General features: G+C 59.1%; 1 protein-coding gene across 3 annotated transcripts in view; it reads left to right on the plus strand.

The window, feature by feature from the left end:
* SCUBE1 (signal peptide, CUB domain and EGF like domain containing 1) overlaps positions 1 to 23233 on the plus strand; it is a 138177-nt gene that overhangs the window by 60824 nt on the left and 54120 nt on the right. For 2 of the 3 annotated variants that reach the window (XM_045083742.1, XM_013045134.2), the window contains 3 exons: positions 15806 to 15931; positions 19952 to 20068; positions 22679 to 22768. In XM_045083742.1, the coding sequence (XP_044939677.1) occupies positions 15806 to 15931; positions 19952 to 20068; positions 22679 to 22768 (333 nt within the window). The remainder of the gene's footprint in view (positions 1 to 15805; positions 15932 to 19951; positions 20069 to 22678; positions 22769 to 23233) is intronic. The other variant, XM_045083743.1, reaches the window with a different exon arrangement.

Here is a 23233-nt window from a genome sequence, read left to right on the forward strand (position 1 = left end):
CTGTCGTCAGCTTTAGGTGCTGAGGACCCTGTGAGTGCAGGTGGTGGGAATGTTCTGTTTTCAATGAGGGGAAATAGCATGGCCACACCGGAGAATCCAACTCTTGCCTCAGGGCAACCCTTTCCGGCTGCTCCTTGGGGTGGACCAGCCAGGCTAGAGGAGGGACCAGGGCAGGGGGTACACGGGTTCTCCTCGCTCCCCTTGCCTGCTGCAGACCAGGTGGGCGGGAGAACGAACAGCTCTCGCATTTAGCGGGAAGATTTATGGTGCTGCCGGAGAAGGCCTGGCCTGGCCCTGTGCAGTCCGGAACGGCTCTTGAGGCGGGGACAATAAATCCAGCCCATTATTTTTTACGAGCCTCCCACCCCATAAACAACTCCTTTGGCTGGTGAGTCCAGCTTCACGTCCTTCTCCTGGCCTGGCCTCCAGCCAGCCCTGGCCAGGCACCGGGACCCCAGCACCGACGGCACCACGTTGGCAGGGGCATCTGCCCTGCTGCAGCCCCTCAGGCCTCCCAGAGGGGACAGCGCCGGGCAGATGGTGAGCACCAAGCAGAGAGGGAGCTTCTCTGGCCCTGGCTCCCTTCTCGACCACAAGCCCTCCGGCCTCAGTTTCTTAGTCTGTAAAGTGGGGCAAACATGAGTATTCTTTAAAGAATTGTTTATGAGGACAGCTGGGGACACCCTGAGTGCCCTGATGGCATGGGCCGACCTGAGCACAGCAACACCATCAGCTGTCACCAGGCATCACTGTGCGCCAGGCACTGAGCCCGTACTTTGCTGCGGGCAGTGGGATCCTGAGAGCGATCCTGTGCCACACAGCTCTTACTGTCCTCATTTGGCGGGGGAGAAATGGACCGTGAGCAGCAGAGACATCTGTGCATAGTGAGTAAGGGGCACGGTGAAGATTTAAACCCAGGTCCAACTCCTAAGACCAAAGGTACTGCTGAGAACAAACAGGTGGAGGGTGGGGGCAGGGGTGGCCCACAGCCTGGAGCTCCTTATGGCACAGGGGCCCCAACTCCAGGTCAGGCTTCACCCCAGTGCTGAGCTGGTGCAGCGGCTGGCTCCTGAGCCTCCCTGCCCCACTTGACCGACTGATGGCCGCCGGAACCGCGGTTCGGTCAGCTCCCCCAGCCATGTCATTCCCCACTCAGGACCTGTGCATGATCCTTTCCTTGTTGTGTATGTTGTGAAGCAGCCACCACGAGCCCATCTGTTCTGCCCCAGACATCCGCCTGCACTGCCTTCCAAGCCTTGCCCCTCCTCCCCAATCCCCCCGCCCACCAGCCTTCTGTTCTCCCCGGAACCAAGGAGCCCTTTTGCATATGCCCTTTGCCCAGTGTGGGCCTTGGTCTGTGCTATTTCTTCCACCTCGAGTGCCCTTCCCCGTCCCCTCACTTTCAGAGAACTCATCGTCATCCTTCAAAACCCAGCCTGCTTTCACCTCCTCTAGGAAGCCCTCTCTGACTCTTGGCTTGCATGTTTTCCTCTCGGTGTGCACCACAAGATACGAGGGGCTCCTCGGCCCTCTCTTTGGCAGTGCCGGTGTGCGGGCTCCTCAGGAGGACACAGCTGTGGTTCTTACGTGTTAAGCCGGGCAGGAGGCAGAGGAGACGTGCTGAGTGGTGGTGGGACCAGATGGGATTCACGTCGTGAGGGAGATCTGGATCTGCCCTGTGGGCGGCATCGGGCCCCTCTTGTGAGCAGCGAGCACAGCCCCCTGCGAGGACTTGCCCAGGGCGTGGGGCTTGGCTGTGGTCGAGCTGGCTCCGCAGCTGCGTTCAGCTCACCCTCCGCCACGGCCCTGCGGCAGGGTAGCCCGAGCTTGCCCGCAGCTAAGGGGACTCCCCCTGCCACTACTGTCTCTCTGCAGCAGCTGCTTCCTCTTTGGGACACCTGTCATCCCCGCTGCCCCAGCGCTGTCCTCCTCTTCCCAGGGCCCCCAACACAGCAGCGGAGCTGGCACGCACCCGCATGTTTGTTTACCCAGCAGAGCCACAGCTTGGCCGTGTGCTCGAGTCAGAGTGAAGAGTGGGAGTGCCCAAGCCCCCACAGCCGTGTACCTGCCCTTGCTGTGAGCTCATGGGGAAGGGAGAAAACTCAGCCTTTGCTGGGGCCCTGCTGTGTACCGAGCGCTTTATACCCTTTCCTTTTCAAGGACACCTGGCAGTGACACCTGCCGCCACAGTGCACACGGGAGGGAACAGAGATGCGGGGAGGCAGTGGCACCGCTGATTTGGGATGGAGCCAGACAGAGCCCGAGCGGCCACAGCTCTCGAGCCCCTGCTCTGCTCCACTGCACCGTGGCCGCCACCATGGCGGGCACCATCCCATGGTGGGCATCATGGCGGGCACCATCCTGTGATAGGCAGCGGAGGAGAGGCACGGCCTGACATGCTAGGAGCGGTTCATGTCCTTAGAGGATCTCCTGCTAGCATGTCCCCTGCATTCGCATTTGTACTGGCTGCTCCTCCCAGGTGCCCAAGGGCTGCTGCGGGAACTCTCTCAAGGCTGGGATGCTGGCCCCGCCGGCAGCTTGGCTCCCTCCATCTAGTCACCTCTCAGGAGAGAAAAGCGATTTGTTCCTGGTCTGGGCCAGGCCATGGTCTGGGGGCTGCATGAGCTGACTGAACCCCCACGGCTTCCTGGGTGGGTCCCCGTGGAGGGAGGGATACGGTTGCTGGAGAACATAGCGGACACCGTTTATGTTTGGGTTTCAGATAAACTGAATACTGTTTTAGTGGAAGTATGACCCATGCGACATTAGGGACATACTTAATACTTGCAAGTATTTGTTGCTTATCTGAAATCCAGATTTAACCAGCCATCTGATGTGCTTATGTGGCACGTGTGGAAGTCTGGCAGCCCCCAGAGGGGAAAGCGCCTCCAGCCTCCCCAGCCTCAATGGAGTGAGATATCCTCTGGGTCCCCGAACTCCAGGCCTGAGAGGCTTGGCTGTGCTCATGGTGACACCTAGTGGTCATCAGGGGAACTTCAGGGGGCCGGATGGGGTGGGTGGGGGTGCTGGGAGGTGACCCAGGGGCCAGAGTGAAGAGGGGACAGGTGCTGCAGAGCCAGCCTGGGGAGGGGGCGGGGAGACCGGCCGCCTTTGCTGAACACCTGAGTCATGAGACACTTCGCAGAGCAGGAAGCAGCACAACTCCCAGGGCCACACGCCTTAGAATGGGCCAGAATGGGAGGTGTGAGGCCGAGCCGGGGAGCCAGGCCCACCCGACAGTGGTGCCGCCTTCCCGTGGGACTCTGCAGCTCCGCCCCTGTTTGCGCACACATGCCGGCACGGAGTGCCACGTGGTCCTTGCGGCTCTTTGGCTCTGCCACCTGTCTCACAGACACAGCTTTCCCAGGATCCCAGTGTCAGGACTGGTCTGGCCCCGGGGTGGGGGCCAAAGGAAGGCCGGCATCACCTGGGATGCCAGGAGCCAGCCACGGTCTCAGCAGTCCGTTCATCCGTCTGTCCATATGTCCGTGTACACAGGGCCTGCCACCTAGGGAGCAGCTGTGACAAGGGACTTAGTGTCAGCTCTGCGGGTCGGCAGTCCGCCGGCCTTGCTCTTGGCTTGCACATAGAGCCTCACACAGGTGGCACTTTGCAAAGGCTTACAGAATGCGTACGCACCTTATAGGCTGGTGGACAGCCCTAAGCCAGCCGTGCCTCGTGAGCCACCATCTGATGTGGCAACGAGAATGCTGAACTTGAGAGCTGGGGTGTTGGGAACCCCAGGGGATTGAGCGTCGAAAGGTTCTGTGTGACTCCCACGCTGACAGCTGCATGAGCCAGGGCAGGTCACTGTCCCGGCGGCTTCAACCTCCTCAAGGAAAAGGCGAGTCTTCGTCTAGATGGTCTCCAAGGCCCCTTCCAGTGTTAGCTCTGCAGAAACCCGGTCCGCTCTGGCTGTTCGCACGCGTGTCGTTCAGAGCAGACCAGCTTCACTGCGGAGCCATGCCCCTTGCCTGTCAGCAGCGCACTTCGAACTTGCCGCCCTGAGGTGCACGCTGAATGCCCACGAGGGGCTCACCGGTGGTCGGCCCCTGGGAGCGCAGCGCTGGTGAAAGGCACAGACGAGAAGCAGGCCGGCCCTGTGGAGAGGCGAGGTATAAAGGAGACCCCACCTCAGTATCTGTAGAAAGAGACAGCAAGTAGGCAAGTGAGCAGATGAACATGGAAGGTGCTGGACGTCCAGTCACAGAAGGGTTGGACTTTCATGGCTGCACCAGAGAAGGAGGCCAGCTCGGAAGGGCCAGTCCTGTTGGGGCCCTGACGGGGGCTACTGCGCCTGAAGGAGGGGTGGCCATGAGAGGGCAGAGGGGTCCCGCCCGGAAGTGTGGGGTTGGGGGAGCAGTGAGGAAGGTCAGGCAAAGGCAGGAGATGTGGGCAAGGTGGAGGAAAGGAGCTGGGTCCCCTGAGGGCCCCTAAGGCAGTCCAGGGGATCCCAGGGGGCAGTAGGTAGGCTGTGAGGTGAGGGGCTGGAACCGCCTTCAGCCTGCTGGCCAAAGGGGCTCCTGTCCCTGCTCCACGATTCAGGTCGGGCAATCTGTCTCTGAGCCCCAGCATCGTCCCCTGTCAGGTGAGACTGCTGATGGGACCTGGTGCTCAGAGTCGCGAGAGACGGTCAGGGACACGTGTAAGGGGCCTAGCATGGGGCCTGGCCCTGAGGAGCTCGGGGTAAGTGGAAGCCCACAGTCCTCATTACTCCCACTGCCCAGAGATACAGCCTGCAGCGGGCTAGGCGCCGAGTCCCCCCGGGGGTCTGGTCTGGGGCCTTGGCCAGGCCGGGCATTGCCCAGGATGATATAATTCCAGGGACAGAAGGCAGGAGGGAGAGCCCTGTGTCCTCACTCAAGCCCAGGCCTCATCACGAGAGGCTCCCAGAGCACCAGCCAAGCGCAGATACTGTCGGAGTGTGATTAGGGTTCCAGGGAGAACCAGGCGGGGAGATGTGCAAGGTCCCAGCCAGCACCATAACCGTAGGCCGCTGCCGGGTCTGGGCCTGCAGACAGATGTACTCCTGCCTGAGCATTGGCCCCTGTTCTGATGAAGAGTCAAAAGCCCAGAGTGGCCAAGCCCAGGCCCCTCACCAGCACAGAACATTTCTCGGGCCTTCAGTCTGGGCTAGGCCCCGCGCAGAGCATCGGGGTAAAGAGGTGACTTGGGCTTGGGCCCTGCCTCCTCCAGGAGCCCCTAGTCTGGGGCAGGCAGGGGGAAGCCTGGCAGGCCCAGCAGTTAGAGTTAGCACGGTAGGTGCTCTGAGAGAGGGAAGTGCGAGGGCTTCAGAGGCCCCGGCCAATCCCCAAATGCAGCCCAGGGACCTTGAAGGAGGATGGAGACAAGGAAGGCTTCCTAGAAGAGGTGACACTCAGTCACAATCTCAAGAAACTATAGTCGGAGCTGCCATTCACAGGAGGAGGGAGTGTGTCCCAGGAACCACATCCCTAAAGGCCCCAAGGTGAGACGGGAGGGCAGGACGTGCAGGCTGACGGTGTCCCTGTTACCTAGGGCCACCGCGGGCCATGTGGGGTCAGGAGGACCTGAAGTACCATACTGAGAACTCAGCCTAATCCTCTGGGCACTGCGTTTGGGGCACTAAGAGGACATCGATGTGTTTTTAGCAGTGGGAAGACACAGTCAGATTTATGCTCTAGAAAGTTCCCTTTGCAGCTTGTGAAGGGCAGGTCTTTGAGTCACAGGGAACAGGTTCAAGTCTCCTCTGTGTCACGTCCTACCTAAATGGCCATGGGTAAATTGCTTAACCTCTGTGAATTCTGAAAACGAGGAGAAAGCTACTTGCCGTGCAGGGTGCCATTACAAAGATCTGCAGTCTAGTCGTTTGTCTCTGTGCCAGGCTTGGGGCTAGGCCCTGGGCAGTCGGGAGCCTCGGTGAGCCTCAGGCAAAGGGTCTGAGGAACGCGGAGGTTGGAGGCAGGGTCAGGGTGAGAGCTCAGCCGCTTGGAGCAGCTGGCATTTGAGCTGCCTTGGAGAGACAGGATGTGGACATGTGGACACAGGCAGTGGGGACAGGAGCTGTCGTTCCGGTGCGCCATGTCGCCGAGGGGAAAGTTAAGGAACCGAAGGGGACGAACCCGGGCTTCCCTGGCCCTCCCCTCAACCTGACAGTCTGTCACTTCCTGGAAGTGCCCTGGGAGAGCAGGTTCCATGAAACCCATGTTCGCCTGTCCACCCTGTGTCCCTTGAGCAAGTCACCAAGCCTTCTTTCACCCTATTCTCCTCACTTGTGAAGTGGGGGTAACCGGGTCTACTCTGAAGTGCCCGTGAGGCTTACAGGCCATGATTCTCGTGAAGGGCTTAGTATACTCAAGTGCTCAAGGGCGCCTGGGTGGCTCAGTGGGTTAAGCCTCTGCCTTCAGCTCAGGTCATGATCCCAGGGTCCTGGGATCGAGCCCCACGTCGGGCTCTCTGCACAGCAGGGAGTCTGCTTCCCCACCCCCCGCATGCCTCTCTGCCTACTTGTGGTTTCTCTCTCTGTCAAATAAATAAATTAAAAGTTCTTTAAAAAAAAATACAGTAAGTGCTCGCTAACAGTAGCTGTGGTTGACATCAGCCCACAGCGAGTTTCTGGCTGGACCCCCTACATGCAGGCCCCCGTGGCCTCACATCAGCTGTAAGCTCTCTGTGCCTCAGTACCCTCCTCTGGTAAGTGGGGAGAATCCCACAGGGCGTGAGACAGCTCCACACCTGGGCCGTGGCTGTCCCCGAGACCCCTCCAGGAGGCCTGTCCCTGCCCCCGCTCCCGTGCCTCTGCCCCATGGCAGGACCTTTCCCTCTTTGCCTCATTCCCCTTCAGAGCATGTGGGAGCCCATGCTTGTTTCCGCCTGCCTCGCTCGGCCGGCTTGCCAAGTCTGGGCTGCAGAAGGCAGCAGCCTCTCCCTGCCACCCCCAAGGCTCCAGCCTCTTTCTGGGCTCCGTGATTTTCTATTGATGAGGTTGCAGGGGAGGAAAATCCCTTCCTGCTGAGGTGGGGGGAAGGGTGGAGCAGGCTAAGTGTTCTTTTCTCCCTGCTCTGCCTTCCCAGCTCGCCTTCCTTTCCCTGTGGTCAAGGGACATGGATGCGGAAAGTGATGGTATTGCTGAAGTCGCCATAGCGACGACCCTTGGGAGGCACACATTCCGGCTTTGTTATCCTGGGCCAGGACTAGGAGAAAGGGCCAGCTCTGAAGTACAAACAGATTGGGCCCGCCTCCCCCTGCCCTGCTTTAGATGCACCCGTGAACTTTGCTTTGCCAAAGACGCGAGGTGCACACAGTTTGGGGCAGGCAGATTCTGCCATCGATTACCTCTGTGCATACCCTCATGGAGTCTCCAAAAATGATAGGAAGCCTTTGGGGAAAATAACGGCCAGAGCCTGTCCCAGGGCCCAGAGTAGGCAGGAATGGGGGTAGGGGAACATGGCGAGCAAGTCCTGGGCTCTGGGGAGCAAAAGGCTAGGCTGGGAACCTGGCCCTGCTTCTCAGGCATGGTGTGGCCCTGGCCGCTCTTTCCCCGCCGGATCCCGCCTCCGTTTGCTTGTCTGTGAAATGGACATGGTGATACTCGCTTCTGTGATGAGGGTTAAGTTAGATGAAAGGGTTGTTAGAGCCCAAGTTCCCTACACCATGTGTTCTGGAAAAGCCAGAGAAAGGGGCTCCTAATTGCATCCCAAACCCAGCCTTCCTCCCTTCCCCAGAGCCACTGCCCTCCCTCCACGCTCTTTTGTCCCTTTCAGCGTGATGGCAGTAGCCTCCCACGTGCTGCTGGCCTGCAGCCTTGTCAGGGCGGCTGCCCTGGCCTGCCGCATCCACAGATCTTCCTGCCACATAAGCGCACCCCCGCCCTATTTACAACCTTTCTGTGGCTCCCCTGGCCACGGCTGCCGTCCCTGGAGCTCTCACCTGTGTCCGTAGCCTCACTGGCCCAAGAAGGGGAAGGCGGCTTGAGTGAACACCTGGGAGGCAGGGCCTCGACGAGCCACTGTTACACGGCGGGGAAACTCAGGCTCAGTGGGAAGTGATTGCCCAAGGTCACGCGGCAAGTGGCAGAATCTGAAATTGCGCCCAGTGTCCTGGCAGTGGAGCATCTGCCTCCTCATTGCCCCCTGCCCGGTCCTGGGCACAAGGAGACACTCGGTCCGAGTTTGCAGAACATAATTGGATTTGGATGGGTTAGATCGAATTAGATTCGACCTGGCGAGCAGCCTGGCCTGCCTGGCACCAAGCCCCTGAGGACCAGGATTTCTGGAAACGACTCTGAAATTCAATCTTATTTCCCCTGTAGGCACGGAGGTAAACAAGGCTTTCTGCTGAACTTGGCTCTGTGTCACTCCCCATATCAGGACAGGGAGCTAGGCCAGGGGAGGCCGCACGTGGCCCCAGGACAGCCATCTTGTTGTTCGACCCCCAAGAGCAGATGTGGTACAAAGCAGGAGCCGTGGGCGGGCAGAGTTTGGGCCGGGGCCCTTGGGTTCTGCAGGCTCACAGAAACCCAATCTGTGCCCAGGCCTGGGCTTGGCCCCTGCTCTGAAGGAGCCTGAGGACTGGCATCATGGAGACCATGGGCCAGCCAGAGCTGGCCAGAGGGGTCTGGCCCCCTCAGAGGAGCTGGGGTGGGGTGGAAGCAGAGCGGGTAGAGCCAAGGACCCTGAAGACCCTTCAGGGGCCATCCCCTGGAGCAGAAGTGCTTGGTGTCCAGCGCCTCATGTGCCTCGGTGCTCCCCTGCCAAACTCACGGACCCTTGGCAGGAGCCGTGCTGGCCGTGCTGCCTGTTCGCTCACTGTCTGCAGGACAGCCCTCCCAGAAGAGGGCAGAGGGAGTGCCACCTTCTCCGTCCCTGGGATTGAGACAGAGGGAGCCACCGCAGGCTCCAGGGCCCCATCCCCTGCCCAGGCCTGCACTGCCTCGGTCCCTGGGCCACCACAAGCTCATCTGCCAGGTGATGAGGAACTGACATGGTCATCCTAGAGCGGGCTGTGTTAGAGGAGAGGCAGGGCCCTGTCCCACCAGTGACTACAGGACTTCTCAGAGTCTTTAATGTATGCCGTGGGGTCCCTGAGGGGCTGTTTCATAGAACACCCAGCTGCGACTGCCGCAGAATGCTCTCACAGTTCTCTGAGGCACGCGGAGGCTGGGCAACCTTTGTCTCTCTCCTCCTCTTCCTCCCTCCTTCTCTCCTACCTTTGCTCTCCTCGTGCTTTCGGGCCCTGTGCTGGGCACTAAGGACCCAGGCAAGGATAAAGAGGTCCCTTGAAGTTCCCCCACGGGGGTGGGAGAGGTGGCTTAGCAAGGATTTGCCTGTAGCACCAGGTAGGCTGAGTCAGGAACCCGGACTGTGCCACACCATTACATAGTTCTCTCGTTTGAGTTTCACGGCAACCCCTGGAGGTAAAGGATATGACAGCCCATCTCGCAGCTAAGAAAACAGAGACCCGGGGCGCCTGGGTGGATCAGTGAGGTAAAGCCTCTGCCTTCGGCTCAGGTCATGATCTCAGGGTCCTGGGATCGAGCCCTGCTTCGGGCTCTCTGCTTAGCGAGGAGCCTGCTTCATCCTCATTCTGCCTGCCTCTCTGCCTACTTGTGACCTCTGTCTGTCAAATAAATAAATAAAATCTTTTAAAGAAAGAAAAAGAGAAGAGAAGAAGGTCTGACCAGAGGCTCAGTCAGGTACAACACAGGTGGGTTCCAGCCCCTACCCCTCTTGGGATTGGCACACCCTTCCTCAGGGTTCCTTGATGGTGGTGAGCACTGGGACTGGCCACCTTCCAGGCTCGGCAGCTAGCCTTGCCCTGTGGAGGCCCTGCAGCAGGACGTAGCACCAACAGGACACCTTCCCTGCCCGCAGGAGCTTTCTGGCTGGTGGGAGAGGTGACGGCAGGTAGACGAGCACAGGGGGACAAACAGAGTGGACCACTGCCTCCCACCCCATTTGCACTTTGCCATTTGAAAGGGAGAGACAGAGAGCCAGGAGACTTGGTCTGCAGGGTCCGGTCTTGAGCTACACTAGAAGAATGGGGGCATCAGGCAGCCGGCGAGGGGAGTCCAGAGAAAGCACGTTTGTGGCAGAGACGCCTCTCAGTGCTGGCCAGTGGCATGGCTGTCATAGGCTGGCCCATGGACCATCCCCTTGCTCTGCTGAGAGCCGGTTGTGTGTGGGGGCCAGGCCTGCCAGAGGCCGCTGTGGTGCCTGCAGCAGGTGGGGGGGCCGGCGAGGGTGCCGAAGGAGAGCGGGGTGCAGAGGACAAGCAGGTGAAGGGTGGGCGGGCCAGGCTTCTGGAGGGACCCTCGCGCTGTTCCCAAAGGCTAGTGGGTGACACAGGCAGAGTCACCTGATGGCTCTTTGGTGAGCTGAGGCTCCCCCCTTGTGCTCAGGGGCAGCTGCTACAAGGTCATAGGAGCTAGGGGTTATGTGCTTTGTTGAGGGGCTGCCCAGAGAGCTTCATGGAGGAAGAAGCATCTGCGCTGGCCTTGAACGTTAATAGGTTCGTAATTCTGAAGACAGTTAATAGTGGCAGCTGCCACTTACCACCCTCTGCGCCAGGCTCCCCGTTCTGTTCACCCCAGGAAGAGCTTGCGGCCAGTCAGCCTACTGGGTCCCACACGCGTAGTGCAGGACCCCAGGACGGGACAAGATGGCTGCGAGCCCAGCAGCCTGGGCTGGAGTCCTGCCGTCTGGCCTGAGACAGACACGTCCCATCTCGGGACCTCCTCTTCCCATCTGCAAGATGGATGGACAGGACTGCAAGGCTCCACCCAGCCCTGACAGCCTGTGGCTCTGCCCCGCCGTGACACTCATCTTCCCGCGGCCCGCAGCAGCCCGTGGGCCCCAGCGCCCAGGGGAAGGTAATGTGGCTTCTGTGTCTCCAGCCGCTGAGGAGCTGAATTACCAGCGCAGAGCAAACCCTAGTCCTCGGCCCCAGGCTGGGCAGCTGCGACCTTCTCTGCGACGGTTGCCGACGTGAGGGTGACACCCTGATGGCCACCAGCTCGGAGGAGCTTCCTCCAGAAGCTGTGAGGCTGAGAGGGCTCCAGGCTCCGTGAGGCCGGCAGCTGGGGGCGGCCTGCTCCTTGTCAGCCTGTCTCCCAGCGTGGTGGCTGCCGGCGTGTGAGGGCCAGACCTGTGTCCCAGCCCCCTGTGGAGGAGGGGAAAGCTTATTCCACTTCCCTCCCTTCACGGTGAGGACACGGAGGAGCCCGTCCCGGGCAGGACCTATCTGGACAGTGAGGACCGACAGGCTCAGAGCTTAGCCTGTCCTCAGGGGCTGGTCGGAGAGTCACAGGAAGACCAGGGAGGAGAAACATGGCCACCATGTCAGTGCTGTGAGCGAGGGGAGCACAGGCGTCCAGAAGGCCGTTGACTGGGCTGGGGGACCGAGGAAGGCTTCCTGGAGGAGGGACACGGTGGCATTTGGCCCTACAGAGCCTGCGCCTTCTGGAGTGCCACCACGGGTTGACCACTTCCTGTAGCGTCCAGGCTGCGGCAGGTGCAGCCAACTGAGACACCCCCTTAACCCAGTGGAGACAAGAAGTGACAAGAGCCTGGAGAATGAGGGGAGGGGGCACGTGGCTTGAGGCCCAGCCTCACGCCCAGGACTCACACAGCAGGGTCAGGAGTCCGCGCCCACCCAGCTCCCTTCTCCTCTGCCAGGACTCTCCTCCCGGCTAGCTCTGCCCTTGATTTGGAAAATGCAGTTTCTAATTTTAAAAAATTAATGTTAACATGTAATACATTTTTTAATTTCTATTGTTATAAATTATTAAATGTAAGCTTCCCCCATTGAATTTCTGCTGTAGTAAACATGAGTAGCTATAGCCTGTCAACACCTGAACAGAAACTCTTCAGGCTCCTCTGTAATTGTCAGAAAGGTAAAGGGGTCCCATAGCCCTCTTCACGGGGGACCTAGCGCTGGCCCTGCCCTCGGCTTTAGAAGGAGGGCCCTGTGCTCCAGAGCCTGGGGGTGGCGGGCGGGGAGACCCTCAGTGAGTCAGGTGACCTCACTCCATTCTTTCTGTAGAAGATGGGGGGCCTTGCCTGCCTCTCCCACTGACGTGGACACAATCAAGGCCCGAGGCCTACCCTCCCTGCTCCGGGTTTCCACTGCTTGCTTCTAGATCGACTTAGACTGGGACACTGGGTTACCCCCACCCCAAATTATCCTTTGTCAGCAAAACATCAACATCTTGGCTCATTATTAAAAGTCTAGATTCTCAGGAAGAAAGACTGCCTCATGACAAGTCCATGGTGTGGGAGAAAGCTGAGTGACTTCTAAAGCCTTAGGCTCTGTTTAGCATCCAACGTTCAGGGCCACATCAGCTCCCCAGTGACAAATTTATGGTTAGTGATGATTAGCAGCGCTTCTCGTAAGTTGTGTTTCTTTGGCTGGGAATGGAAATTCAATCTCCCTTTCCTCATCACATATAAGCCTGAGCTTGAACAGGGCCCCTTGGGCCCTTCCCAGCTTAGGAGGAAAGCACAGATCTGTGTGAGTGGCATCGATCGCCTGGGCCAGCCACAGGGCGGCCCTGGGAGATCAAGGCGGGGCGGCAGCATGGGGGCGACGGGGGGGGAGCAGTCAGGAAGCCCCGTGGGGGCGACAGGGGAGCAGTCAGGAAGCCCCGTGGAACTGGTGGGGTTTGAAGAGGCCTAGGATCTTGTCTGTGGAAGACCAGAGAGGCAGGGGCGTGGATGGGGCACTCCTGGGGGCGTTCAGTGGGCAGTGCGGAATTGTGGGCGGTGGAGTTCGAGTCGTGCGTGGCGGGAGACAAGGCTGCCAAGAGGCAGGAACAACAAGTCCTTGTACATTTGTGGGCACTGGGGAGCCAGAAGGGCCACTTAAGCGGGGAGTGAAGGGTGACGCCGGACTTAGCCCACTGTTAACACAGCCATGATGATGGCCCGGGAGGCCACTTGGTGGCCACCATCTGCCGGCCGGCACCTCAGGTCAGCGAGTCTCTGAGCGAGCCTCTCTCCGGAGACCTGGTGAGAGGCTGCATATGTCTCCGTGGCCCAGGAGAGCCCCTCCACTGACAGTTTACCTGAGGAGGGGCTGCCCGGCCTAGCCAAGGTCCCCACGAGGAGCTGTGCTTTCTCTGGCTCCGCAGGAAAAGGCACCAGCCTTCTGCAGTCAGCGCCCCCATGGAAAGATCTGGTGTCAGAATACCCACCCTGCCTTGTCTGTGAGGCAGAGATGATCATGGCCACTTTATTAAAGAAGCGATTTTCTCTGAGACACACAACTAGTAAGAAGACCAGACTCCTACCCCAAGCTGCCTGACTTAAGCCTGTGACCTCAGAGAGCCATACTTTCCGTGTGAGGTTGGCTCTTGCCGGCCCACAAGGGCCCCCGGTGCCCCCTCCCCCACTGCACCTTCAGAGACCTCTCCCCGGAGCTTGGCGTTGGTTGCGGTGGAGCAGCCAGAAATGCCACACCAGCCCCAGACCGTCCCCACCCCACCCATCATTCCGCTGCCCGCTGTGTCTCCCACGCTGCCCTGCAAGGTGGGCACGTGCTGCTGTGGATTCCGGGAGAGGAGGGGGCGTCCCTCCACATGCACCAGAAGCTTCCAGCGAGGAGCCCTGGCACCGGAGCGCTCGTTCACTCAGCCGTTGGGTAGTTGGTCCCACTCTGCGTTGGTCCAGCGGTGTGATCTGGGGAAGGGGGAAATCCAGGTGAGCGCAGAGGTCAGCGCGCCCAGCACAGGGCAGGTTTCCCTCAGGACCATTTCTTTGTTCCACTTAAATTCAGACTTTTTAAAAAAATCTTCGTGGTAGCTGCTGGGGTGTATGTGTTCTTAAGTGTATGTCAGATCTCTGTGGTCCCACACCCGTGCTTACAGCGGACAGGGTCAAGATGGAGCTGGTCCTGGCCCACGGGGCAGCCACGCTGGGGAAAGGAGGCTGCTGCGTGTCCCCGTCTGTGGCTTCCTCCCCTCTGTCCGGGGCCGCCTCCTCTCGGACCGGACATGGAAGTAAGGTCTCACGGCGCCGTGTGGGCAGACAGCCGCTCTGCCTTTCATCTGCCTTTAGCCTCTTCATGGACTTGTGACCTACCACCTCTCACTTGACCCCTGATGACCTCATAAATTCTGGAAACTCCTCACAAATCACTAGGAAGATAAACATCAACTGGGGTCATCTGAAAGGGGTCTGAGCCACTCCAGGCAGATCAAGTCTCCTGGGATGGGGCATGGGAGGGTGGGCGTCCCAGGAACTAGGGGTGACTGGGTCCCACCCGGGGAGCCTCATTGTCCCTGTCATCCCAGAGCCCTCAGAGCACAGTTCAGTAGAATCCTCAGCATGAGTGGAGGCCAGGCCTCTGGAGACTCCATGTTCATGGTCCCGGTGCCTGCCCTGGAAATCCAGGGCAGCCCAGCCCTGCACTGCACAAGGCCTCTGGGGCAGGAGCGAAACAGAGGTTTATAGCCTGAGGTGCTGGTCCAAGTCCTGGTGGTGCCTCTCAGTGCCCCATCGGCCTTTGGACAGGTGTCTTAACCCTGTGTTCCCACCTCTGAAGGGCGTGCTTGCCTTTATAGGGGCGAGGGGCCCAGAACGTGCCCAGAACTTTGCCACTGCCTAGGGTTTGGCACCACAGTAGAATTTCGGGGAGCCTGGGAGGAGACGAGACAGGAAAAAGCCGGCCTTGTGAGGGACGCGGCTTCCGAGCCGGCCCAGAGAACAAGCTGGAAGGGCCGAAGCAAGGGCCAGAGGAACGGGGCCCCAGGTGACTCCGCCGCTGCAGCCAGAGGGCTAGACACTAGCAGGCAGTGGGGGGCCCAGCCCTGGCACCCTGGGGCCTTCTCCCCCTTCTGAGGCCTCCCAGCCAGCAAGGAGGCCTGCTGCCGGCTGCCCTTCCAAGTGAGGCTTCACATAACAAGGTATCTGAGGCTGGCAGACATTTTCCTTTAAAAAGAAACCTGCCAAACAGCAGGAACCCTGGGCTGAGATTTTGGAAATAGGGACACGTGTGCTTCTGGACCAGGAACAGGCTCCGTGGGGCATGGGATGTGCCGTGAAGCTGGAGGCCAGCAGCAGGTCGTGCAGGGCTCTGCATTTGGGAGTGAGGGTTCCATGGGTCCTGGGAGCCCTGCAGTGACCAGGGACAAAGAGAGATCCCCTCGGGCAGCTGAGGGGAGATGAGTGGCAAGTAGTTCAGGACACGGCTACGGGGCTGCTGAGGGACGAGCCCGGAGGTCCAGCAGACCAGGCTGGCAGCCTCCGACTTGTGCAGGGACACAGTGAGAGGTGGCCGTGCAGGATGGACAGGCCTCCCAGGGAACAAGATCCAGCCCGCCAGGGCCCATTAGCTTAGGGCTGCTGCCCACCCACCCAGTCCCCTGACCCGTCAGCGCCCGCCCTGGGCCCAGTCTGAAACCAAAGTCTCCGCCTGCCCGTGTGGGGCATGTGCCGTCCCTGGGCAGATGGAAAGGTGCCGCGTTTCCCCGACACGCGCCCGCCCTAATGAAGAAACGGTCTAAACCCCTGAGCCGGACCAGGTTCTGTGACCTGACCCAGGCAGGGACGCGTCTTCGTGGGCTCGCTGGAGGCCTTCACAGTGCTGTTCTCAGAGTGAGCCCTGGTTCGAGACCTGGGCCCGGTGTCGGTGGTTTCTCCCTGCTTCCCCTCGTGGACGGCTAGGCGTTCACCCTGGCACGCGCTGGGCGGCGGGGGGACTAGCGAGAAGCAGCCGTGGAGTGCCGCGTCTGACGGCGACATTTCATAGGCCGCCTCTCTTCAGCCTAAAATGTTTTCTCTCTTCCCTCCCCCCGGCCCCTGCTCCTCCCCCGTCTGTCTCTTCCCAGAGGGTATGAACTGCATGAACAAAGACCACGGCTGTGCCCACATCTGCCGGGAGACGCCCAAAGGTGGGGTGGCCTGTGACTGCAGGCCCGGCTTTGACCTTGCCCAAAACCAGAAGGACTGCACACGTAGGTAGATGGAGGCAAATGGGTCAGACATCCCCACGCGTCTCCTGCCATTGCTTTATGAGGGATGGGGGGTGGGGGGGGTCTGTCCAGTCTGCTGGACGTTGCCCAGGGAGGGCTCTCGGCACCTCGGGGTGGAAAGAAGGGCAGGGTCTCCAAAGAAGCGAGGGGAGGCATGAGGGACAGGGGCTGTGGACTCCAGACACGGTGTTGTGCCCCCCCGGCATACCACCACCAACGGCCCCAGCACAGAACCCTGCTCAAGAGCCCCACGGTGCTTGCTGTAACCCCAGCCCCAGAGCCCCACAGGCCCTGAGCCTGAGCTCTCCAGCGGGTATGGCGGGCTGTGCACAGAGGCCTACAAGCCCGGGCTTCTTGGTGGACCAGGGCAGCCCTTGGTGGAACAGGGTGGGGAAGGAGGAGAGGAGCTAGATTGGGGGACCCGGGGGGTCCCAGCCTAGCCTGTGTTGACCTTAATTCCAGGATCAAAGATCAACTCTGCAGTCCGCCCCTACAGGGCCCGCTGTAAATGGTGATGCCCTGTGAGATCTGGGTTGAATGAGGCCTCTGGCCAAAGGTGCCGTCCAAGATCAGGCTGGAGGTCCGGCTCAGGTGTTAGGCAGCCTCTTAATGTGGTCCCCCAGCTCCCCAGGAGCAGTGGGAGACGGCAAATGAAGTAGGACCGGGGCTGAACACACTCATAGTCCTCGAGAGCTTCAGACCCAGCTCCCAGCAGCTCTGTGGGGAGGGGTGGGGCAGCCTGTACTCACTGGGCAGCTGGGCAGCCTGTGCTGGCACCGGGTTGGCTTGTGTGTACCAAGAGCTGAGAGAGACCGGTGTGAGCCCGGCCCGCATCTGGCCAGAGACAAGGACTTCATTCCAGGCCCACTTTCTGATACAGAGAAATGGAAACCCAGCTCCCAGTAGAGAAGCAGACCCAAACTTGCCCCGGAAATGGGAGACTGAGCTGCCCAGCTCTCACGAAGAAAAGGGCTTTGCTTTCCAGCCTTCGTTCTGTGGACAAGAAACAACTGACCCTCACTGGCTTGTCATTCTTAGTCTGACTGTCTTGGTTGTCATCAGCTTCCTCTGGCACAAGCTACACCTTTCCCAACCCATGTCCTCCCTCAGTCAGCAAGGTCTTGGGGATCCACATGCACTAGACACTACCCCTGTCTCCACGGAGACCATGCTCCAGGCCCACTCACAATCTGTCCACCCCCCATGTGAAGATGCTCCCTTCTGGCCAGGTATATTCTGAGATGTGGGCAGCCTTCCTCTTTGTTCCTGAGCTTTCCAGTGGGATCACACAGATTAACATATACAAGGTCACCACGGGCAGGCGCCCAGCTCCAGCCCCAGGACTCCAGCCAGGCCCTCCCGTCCTCTACATCAGACGGTTCCTATTGCTACAAAGAAACCTGCTGCCCCTCAGCAGAACAGAAAGCGAAGAGCTCCAGCTTTCCTAGTCCTCTGGACAATGGCCAAGACTTGTTAAAAGGCTCAGCCACAAGTAAAGAGCATTCCTTCACTCGGCAAGACTGGCCAGGCCCTGCACTGGGTGCTGGGGAGAGAGCCGTAGGCCACAGGCAGTGGCTGGAACTGACCGGTCCGTTTGGGATGAGCATGGCAAGGGGACGCTTTGCTCAGAGAACATCCCCCAAGGGACCAACCTGATCCGAGAGGTCAGGGATAAGGCAGTGCTGTGAGTGGCAAAGCCCCCACCACCCCTAACAGAGAAGAGCTAAGCCCTTGCCCTGAATGTTGGCTGGTGAAAGTAACAGCAGCCCCAGCCTCTCGGCTCGGGCGCTGGGTGTCGTCCAGCTGTGTGGAGAATCAGATACCAGCCTTGGGGCCAAGGAGCGGGCGAGCACCCTGCAGCCCTCCTGGGAAAGGCTGGCAATCCGGTCAGCTTTGGCCCCTGCTGTGCGGTCTGCATGCTGAGTTCATGTGATGTTACCTCTGAAGCTTTCTCTCTAGCCCTGGAAGCCAGTTTGAGTCTAGGAAATTCTAGATTTGGATTTGGGGTGGGGGCCAGGGCCTGGCCTAGCCAGCCTCTGTGGACCAGCGGGAACACAGGGCCCCTGCACCAAACTCCATCTCTCCAGAGTCCAGGACCCACTCCAGGGCTGGAGGGGGCTCTCTCCGTCCTTTCTTGGTCATCCAAGAGCCCACAGCACCCGTACTGTTACCATGTACAAGCTGTAGGCCCTAGGTGCTCACGAGCTCGGCCCTTGGGGTCCATGAGATGCACAAACCCCAGTGAGGGATATGGACCCTAAGCATGGCCCTCCCTCCGGTTGCCTCAGACAGCTCTCCATCCTCCTTAGAGTCACCTGCAGGGCACGGCCCATGGCCGGGAGCTCAGAGCTCGGAAAGAACTGGCTGTGGTGTTCCACTCCTGCCTGGTCTGAAACGGGGCTCTCCTCGGTCTGGAAGGGCTTGTGAGGTCCGGGCCAAGGCAGGGCTATTCCTGGGGCTCTGCCCTCACATGAGATCCCCGCCGGTCTATACCAGTGGCTTCCCTGGGGCTCTTCCCAGGCAGAGAGACAAGCTGTTTCAGAGATGAGAGAATGTGACTGCAGGTCACTGGGCTCCCGGGAAAACTGAGAGAAGAGATGCTCCTCTGGAGAAAGGGCCAGAGGGAGCTGGAGCAGTTCTGCGGGTCCTTGAAACGTCATCCCGGAAGTCGGGCCCCTCCTGCTAACGGGACATTAGTTCCCCTTGGAAGAGGCAGCCCACTAGAGCCTCTCTCTGGTCGTGAGGACAGCTGGGACACTGAGCAAAACCACTCTCTTCAAGTCCTCCTTAGCTGGCAGGGAGACGGCACGTGTCCAGGCTGACAGGGCCGCCACCATCACTCAGGGATGGACGCCCCAGAGGCTGTGTGCTGTGCCCCTGGGGAGAGCACTGCCTGGGAGAGGCAGCTGCGGGACACAGTTCTGGAATGCTTGTGATCCATCTCCAGGAGCTGCCACCCATGGCTTCCCTCTGGCACCAGCCCTGCCATGCATCAACCTGATGGAACAACATTAACCCCAACTGCCAAATTGGAACTTTTGGCTTGGTTGGTCTGAGATTGATTTTTGCATCTTCGAGCATCTTTAGGGTTGTCTTGTGAGCAGAATAAAGCAGGGCTGCTTTACAGAGATCTGGGATCCCCTTCGGCAATACTGCTTGTCTTAAAATATGGTAACAAGCAGTTTTGTTTTAAAGTAACTTGCATTTATCATTTTTCCTACTTCAAACTGGCTCCTTTCTGTTCAGCTCCCTTCCAGCCTCCCCAGGTTGCTGATGCTGTAGAACATGTCAGGGTTCTGGGCTGCAGGGCTCCATCCAGCTCCTCCAGGCCACAGACCCTGCAAACAAACTATGTAACACGTTTAAATAAAAGGTCATTTTCCAAAGTGCACGTGAGCTGACATTAATTTGCCCAGATTCCGTCTGTTCGGACATTGCCTTGGAAGGACCCAGCCTGTGAGGGGACAGGGGTTGAGATGGCTGCTGGGACTAGGACCGACTAGACTTCTGCGGAGACATCTTTCCACAGGCCCAAGTCCCGGGCAGAGGAGAGCAAGCTGGGCAAGAACTGAATGAGTGTCCTCGTCAGCAAGGGCCTGCCACCGCCCTCCCCCACCTTGTGGAGGATGCCTGCCATTAACAGACGTCTGTCCCATTGAGACAGTTTCTAAGTGTCTCTGGGACTGAGGAAGGAGAAAATGGTCTCTCCTGTCCCTTTCCTCACCTGACACCATCTGAGTCTGTCAGCTGGTGCCAGCCCTGTTGGAAGCCCACATGACCCAGGTCTGTCCCCGTGTCATAGGTCCCATCAGGAGAGCGAGCCATGCCGTTCGAGGCCCTGCGGGGGCTGCATTCTGGGGAAATGTGCGCCTGTATTCACGGATTGCCTTAAGCCATCACTTTGCTCCCCATCCCTTGAGAGAACCAACCAACACCGATGAACTAACCGTCTTTGTTGTCATTCCTTTTATACACACGTACGTACACTTTGGGCCTAACTAGTAACGTGTAACTACGGGAACGGAGGCTGCCAGCACAGCTGCGAGGACACGGACACGGGCCCCATGTGCGGCTGCCACCAGAAGTATGCCCTCCACTCAGACGGGCGGACGTGCATTGGTAAGTACACCCCTCTACCTCGTGCCACTCTGCCCCCACGCCAGGGTGTACCCTGTGGCCCTGACATTGGCCGGCACCCCAGCATCACCCCACCATGTCCCAGTTTCCAAGAAGGAAGCTTGAGGGAACAAGAACAGGAGGCACCCCACAGTACTGATGGGGCTGGCAGATGTCCCCAGGGGAAGCCTTCTGGAGAAACTTATCAAGGGCCACCCAGTCACCCGGGACCAAGCACCTCTGCTTTGTGTCACTGTGGGTTTTCTGTGGGTCCTCATCCTCAACGTGGGGGTGGTCTGTGGGGGGGGGGGTGCCTCAGGAGGGCAGCTTCTGTTTTAAAGCATACGGGTTTCTTCCCCTGATTTGGGAACACGTGGCACATTCATTTAACCTGCATATCAGCCCCATTAGCAACATGAGCTGACCGCCAGCCTGGAAAACCAGGAGGTTTTCTGAGAAAGCAGCTTTAAGTCTTCGCTGTCTTCACCAGGGGAGACTGGATGGAAGAATCCCAAGGGGTTCTGGGTGTTCTTAACTGCTTTCTGCTCCTGAGCTAATGGGGTTCTTGCCAGACTTCTTCTCCCAGCTGGAGTCTCTTCTCAGCGATGCCCCTTCTGTCACCTCCTGTCTCATGGAGTCTCAATTTGAGTTTGGTCACCTCCTTCCTCCTGGTCCATATTTGCAGGAGGAAGCTAGAATTTCCATGGTTTCCTCATGCCATAATCAGTAGTAGCGCCTTTCCCTGCTTATCTTTCAACTGAGAAAAAGAAGAATTTCAAAGTTGGTACCCATCCAACTTTGTTCATCCTCTTGCTTTCTTTCTCTTCAGTGTCGGGCAACATTAGAAGCCCACAGGCAGTGACCATATGCATTCTTTTTAATGGGGAACCCCATCTCTCATTACTGACTCTGAAGATTTTTCTGGAGGGACTTTGAAGTAACAAAAAAGGGGTGGCAAGCAAGCAAAGCCGTGAAGCCAGAGTTTGCTGTCGCATTCTGTCCCTGTGACTATTCCCTGGTACTTCAGAGTCGGGTGGGGGTGCCAGGGTGCGGCAGGCCACCAGCGTCTCACCCTAGTCCCGGCTATCGTCCTGGGAACTGCTGCTCGGTTCTCCCCTTCCTCTGTGTGGTCTCCTCTCAGATGGCCGTTTTGGTTTCATTTTATCTCATTCCTCCTGCTTTTCTGGTGATGGTCCCTGATTGCCTGTCTTGTCTGATAACTGACGTTCATTAATTATTTTCAGAGCCAAAAGCCAAACCAAACCAAACAACCAAAAAAATATATATTTTTTTTTTCAAAGCAAAACCTGGTGTCAGACCAGTGTCTCTATTGCAGCCTGATCCCATCTAGAACCCCCTCTCCCACCTCTCTCCCTGTCTCCTCTGTCCTGCCCGGGGCCTCTGAGGCCCAGCGGCCCCTGCCTGTCTTGTCTGCTGGGTCTCCCTCACTGTTTATGTCTGCAGCGCAGCTGGCTCTGCCGGCCACGGGACCAGTGCAAACAGCTGCCGGCCAGACACACCCAGCCTCGTCTAACACATCTTGTCTTTGTCCACCTGATTCATCCTTTCTCCTTTTTTTTTTTTTTTTTTAATCTTTTAGTGTCTGCTGCATGTGAAGGTCCCTGCTTGGATCTACTTTCTAATGTAACCTCCCTCACCCCTCCTCCCCTCCCCTACCCCTAGAAACCCTCTTCCAGACCCAGCGCCTGGGCCATTGCCCTCTGCTGGCCAGGAGAACCTTCCTTCTGTCTCTGCTCACTGCTGCTTAGGTTCCCCTCTCCAGAGCGCTCCACGTGTGATCCACTGAGCAGAGGGCCGCCAAACAGCTAACCTCACGTGCTCCTCCACGGGCAGCATCTTGGCCAAGCATCTTGCCCAGCGGCCAGAATGCTCCCCGGCTGCCCACCTGCCTCTCCGCACGCTCCTAAAATGACTGACCCATCTGTGCAGCCCCTCGTCAAGCACTTGAATGTCTCGCTCTAGTCCTCTATAGACAAGCAGGCAACCAGCGCTGCCCAAATCGAGCCCCTGTTCTTTCTGTCTGTTCGACTGGATCCATTGTGGTGTCTTTGTTCATTCCTCTGTTATGTTTTGTTCTTAACTTTGCATGAGTGTTTGACACACTTTCCTGCCTTGACACAGGGCGTCTGCTGTCCAGGCACAGCCATCACCGGACCTCATGGCCCTGTCCCTTTGTCATGTGCCTTGTCCTGTGCCTGCCTCCCCCGCCTGAGCAGGGGGCATCTGCGATCACTTCTGCCTCCATGTGCGGCTTGAAGGGGTGTGTGTGCTTTTGTGCCCCACCCCCACCCCCACAGCTGGGTCTGTCCGCTCTGACCTCAGCCGCTGCCTCTGTGTGTTCGCGGGGGGCCCTGGGTCCCACCTGTGCCCTTGTGTGGTCGTCCCCCGCTCTGCACCCCCCACCCCTGCCGCCTCCTGCCCCGAACACGCCACCTTGGAGGCTGCCGGGATTCGCCCCTCGGCGCGGACGCCCGGCCCGGCATGCTGCGTTGGCTGTGTGTGCGCCACGCCGAGAGGCTGACTGTCTTGGGCCGCGGGAAGTGGGCTGTCATTAATCACCGGCTCCGTGTTTGTCCCTTACTTGTGTTTTAGAGAAGGATGAGGCTGCAATTGAGCGCTCTCAGTTCAATGCCACGTCAGTAGCTGATGTGGACAAGCGGGTGAAACGGCGGCTCCTCATGGGTAACACTTTTCTTCCACTTCCTTTGTTGTGCTCGCGCCTTTGTCCGCGTGTGTGCGCGTGCGCGTGCTGCTGTGTCGGGCTGTGCGTGTGCGCCGGCGCGCGGGTGTGCGTGCGTGCGTGCGTGCTGGCGCGCGGGAGGTGCGTGCGTGTGTGCGTGCCGGCGCACGGGGTGTGCGTGGGGGGGCTGTCTGCGGAGTGTCCACGTGCGTGTGGTCGCACGGGCCGCGTGTGAGTGGGGGCTCCAGTCCCGGTGGGAGCTGACGTTTTCTCTGTTAACGTTTACGCCCTTCATCAAGCACGTGTGCGTGCGCGTGTGTGTGGTGAGGGGCCCAGAGCCGGTGCACAGTGGCCTCTGCGGGGGACACGGTTGCTCTGCGTTCCTCCTCTTCCAGTACGTAAGCAGGATCAGCAAGGCAACAGGGACACCCAGAAGCGACGGGGGCCGCCAGCGTAGAGCAGGCATT

Source organism: Mustela putorius, unplaced genomic scaffold (assembly GCF_011764305.1).
Source record: "Mustela putorius furo isolate JIRA1106 unplaced genomic scaffold, ASM1176430v1.1 tig00000738_pilon_pilon_pilon, whole genome shotgun sequence".
In the NCBI taxonomy this organism is placed as follows: Eukaryota; Metazoa; Chordata; class Mammalia; order Carnivora; family Mustelidae; genus Mustela; species Mustela putorius.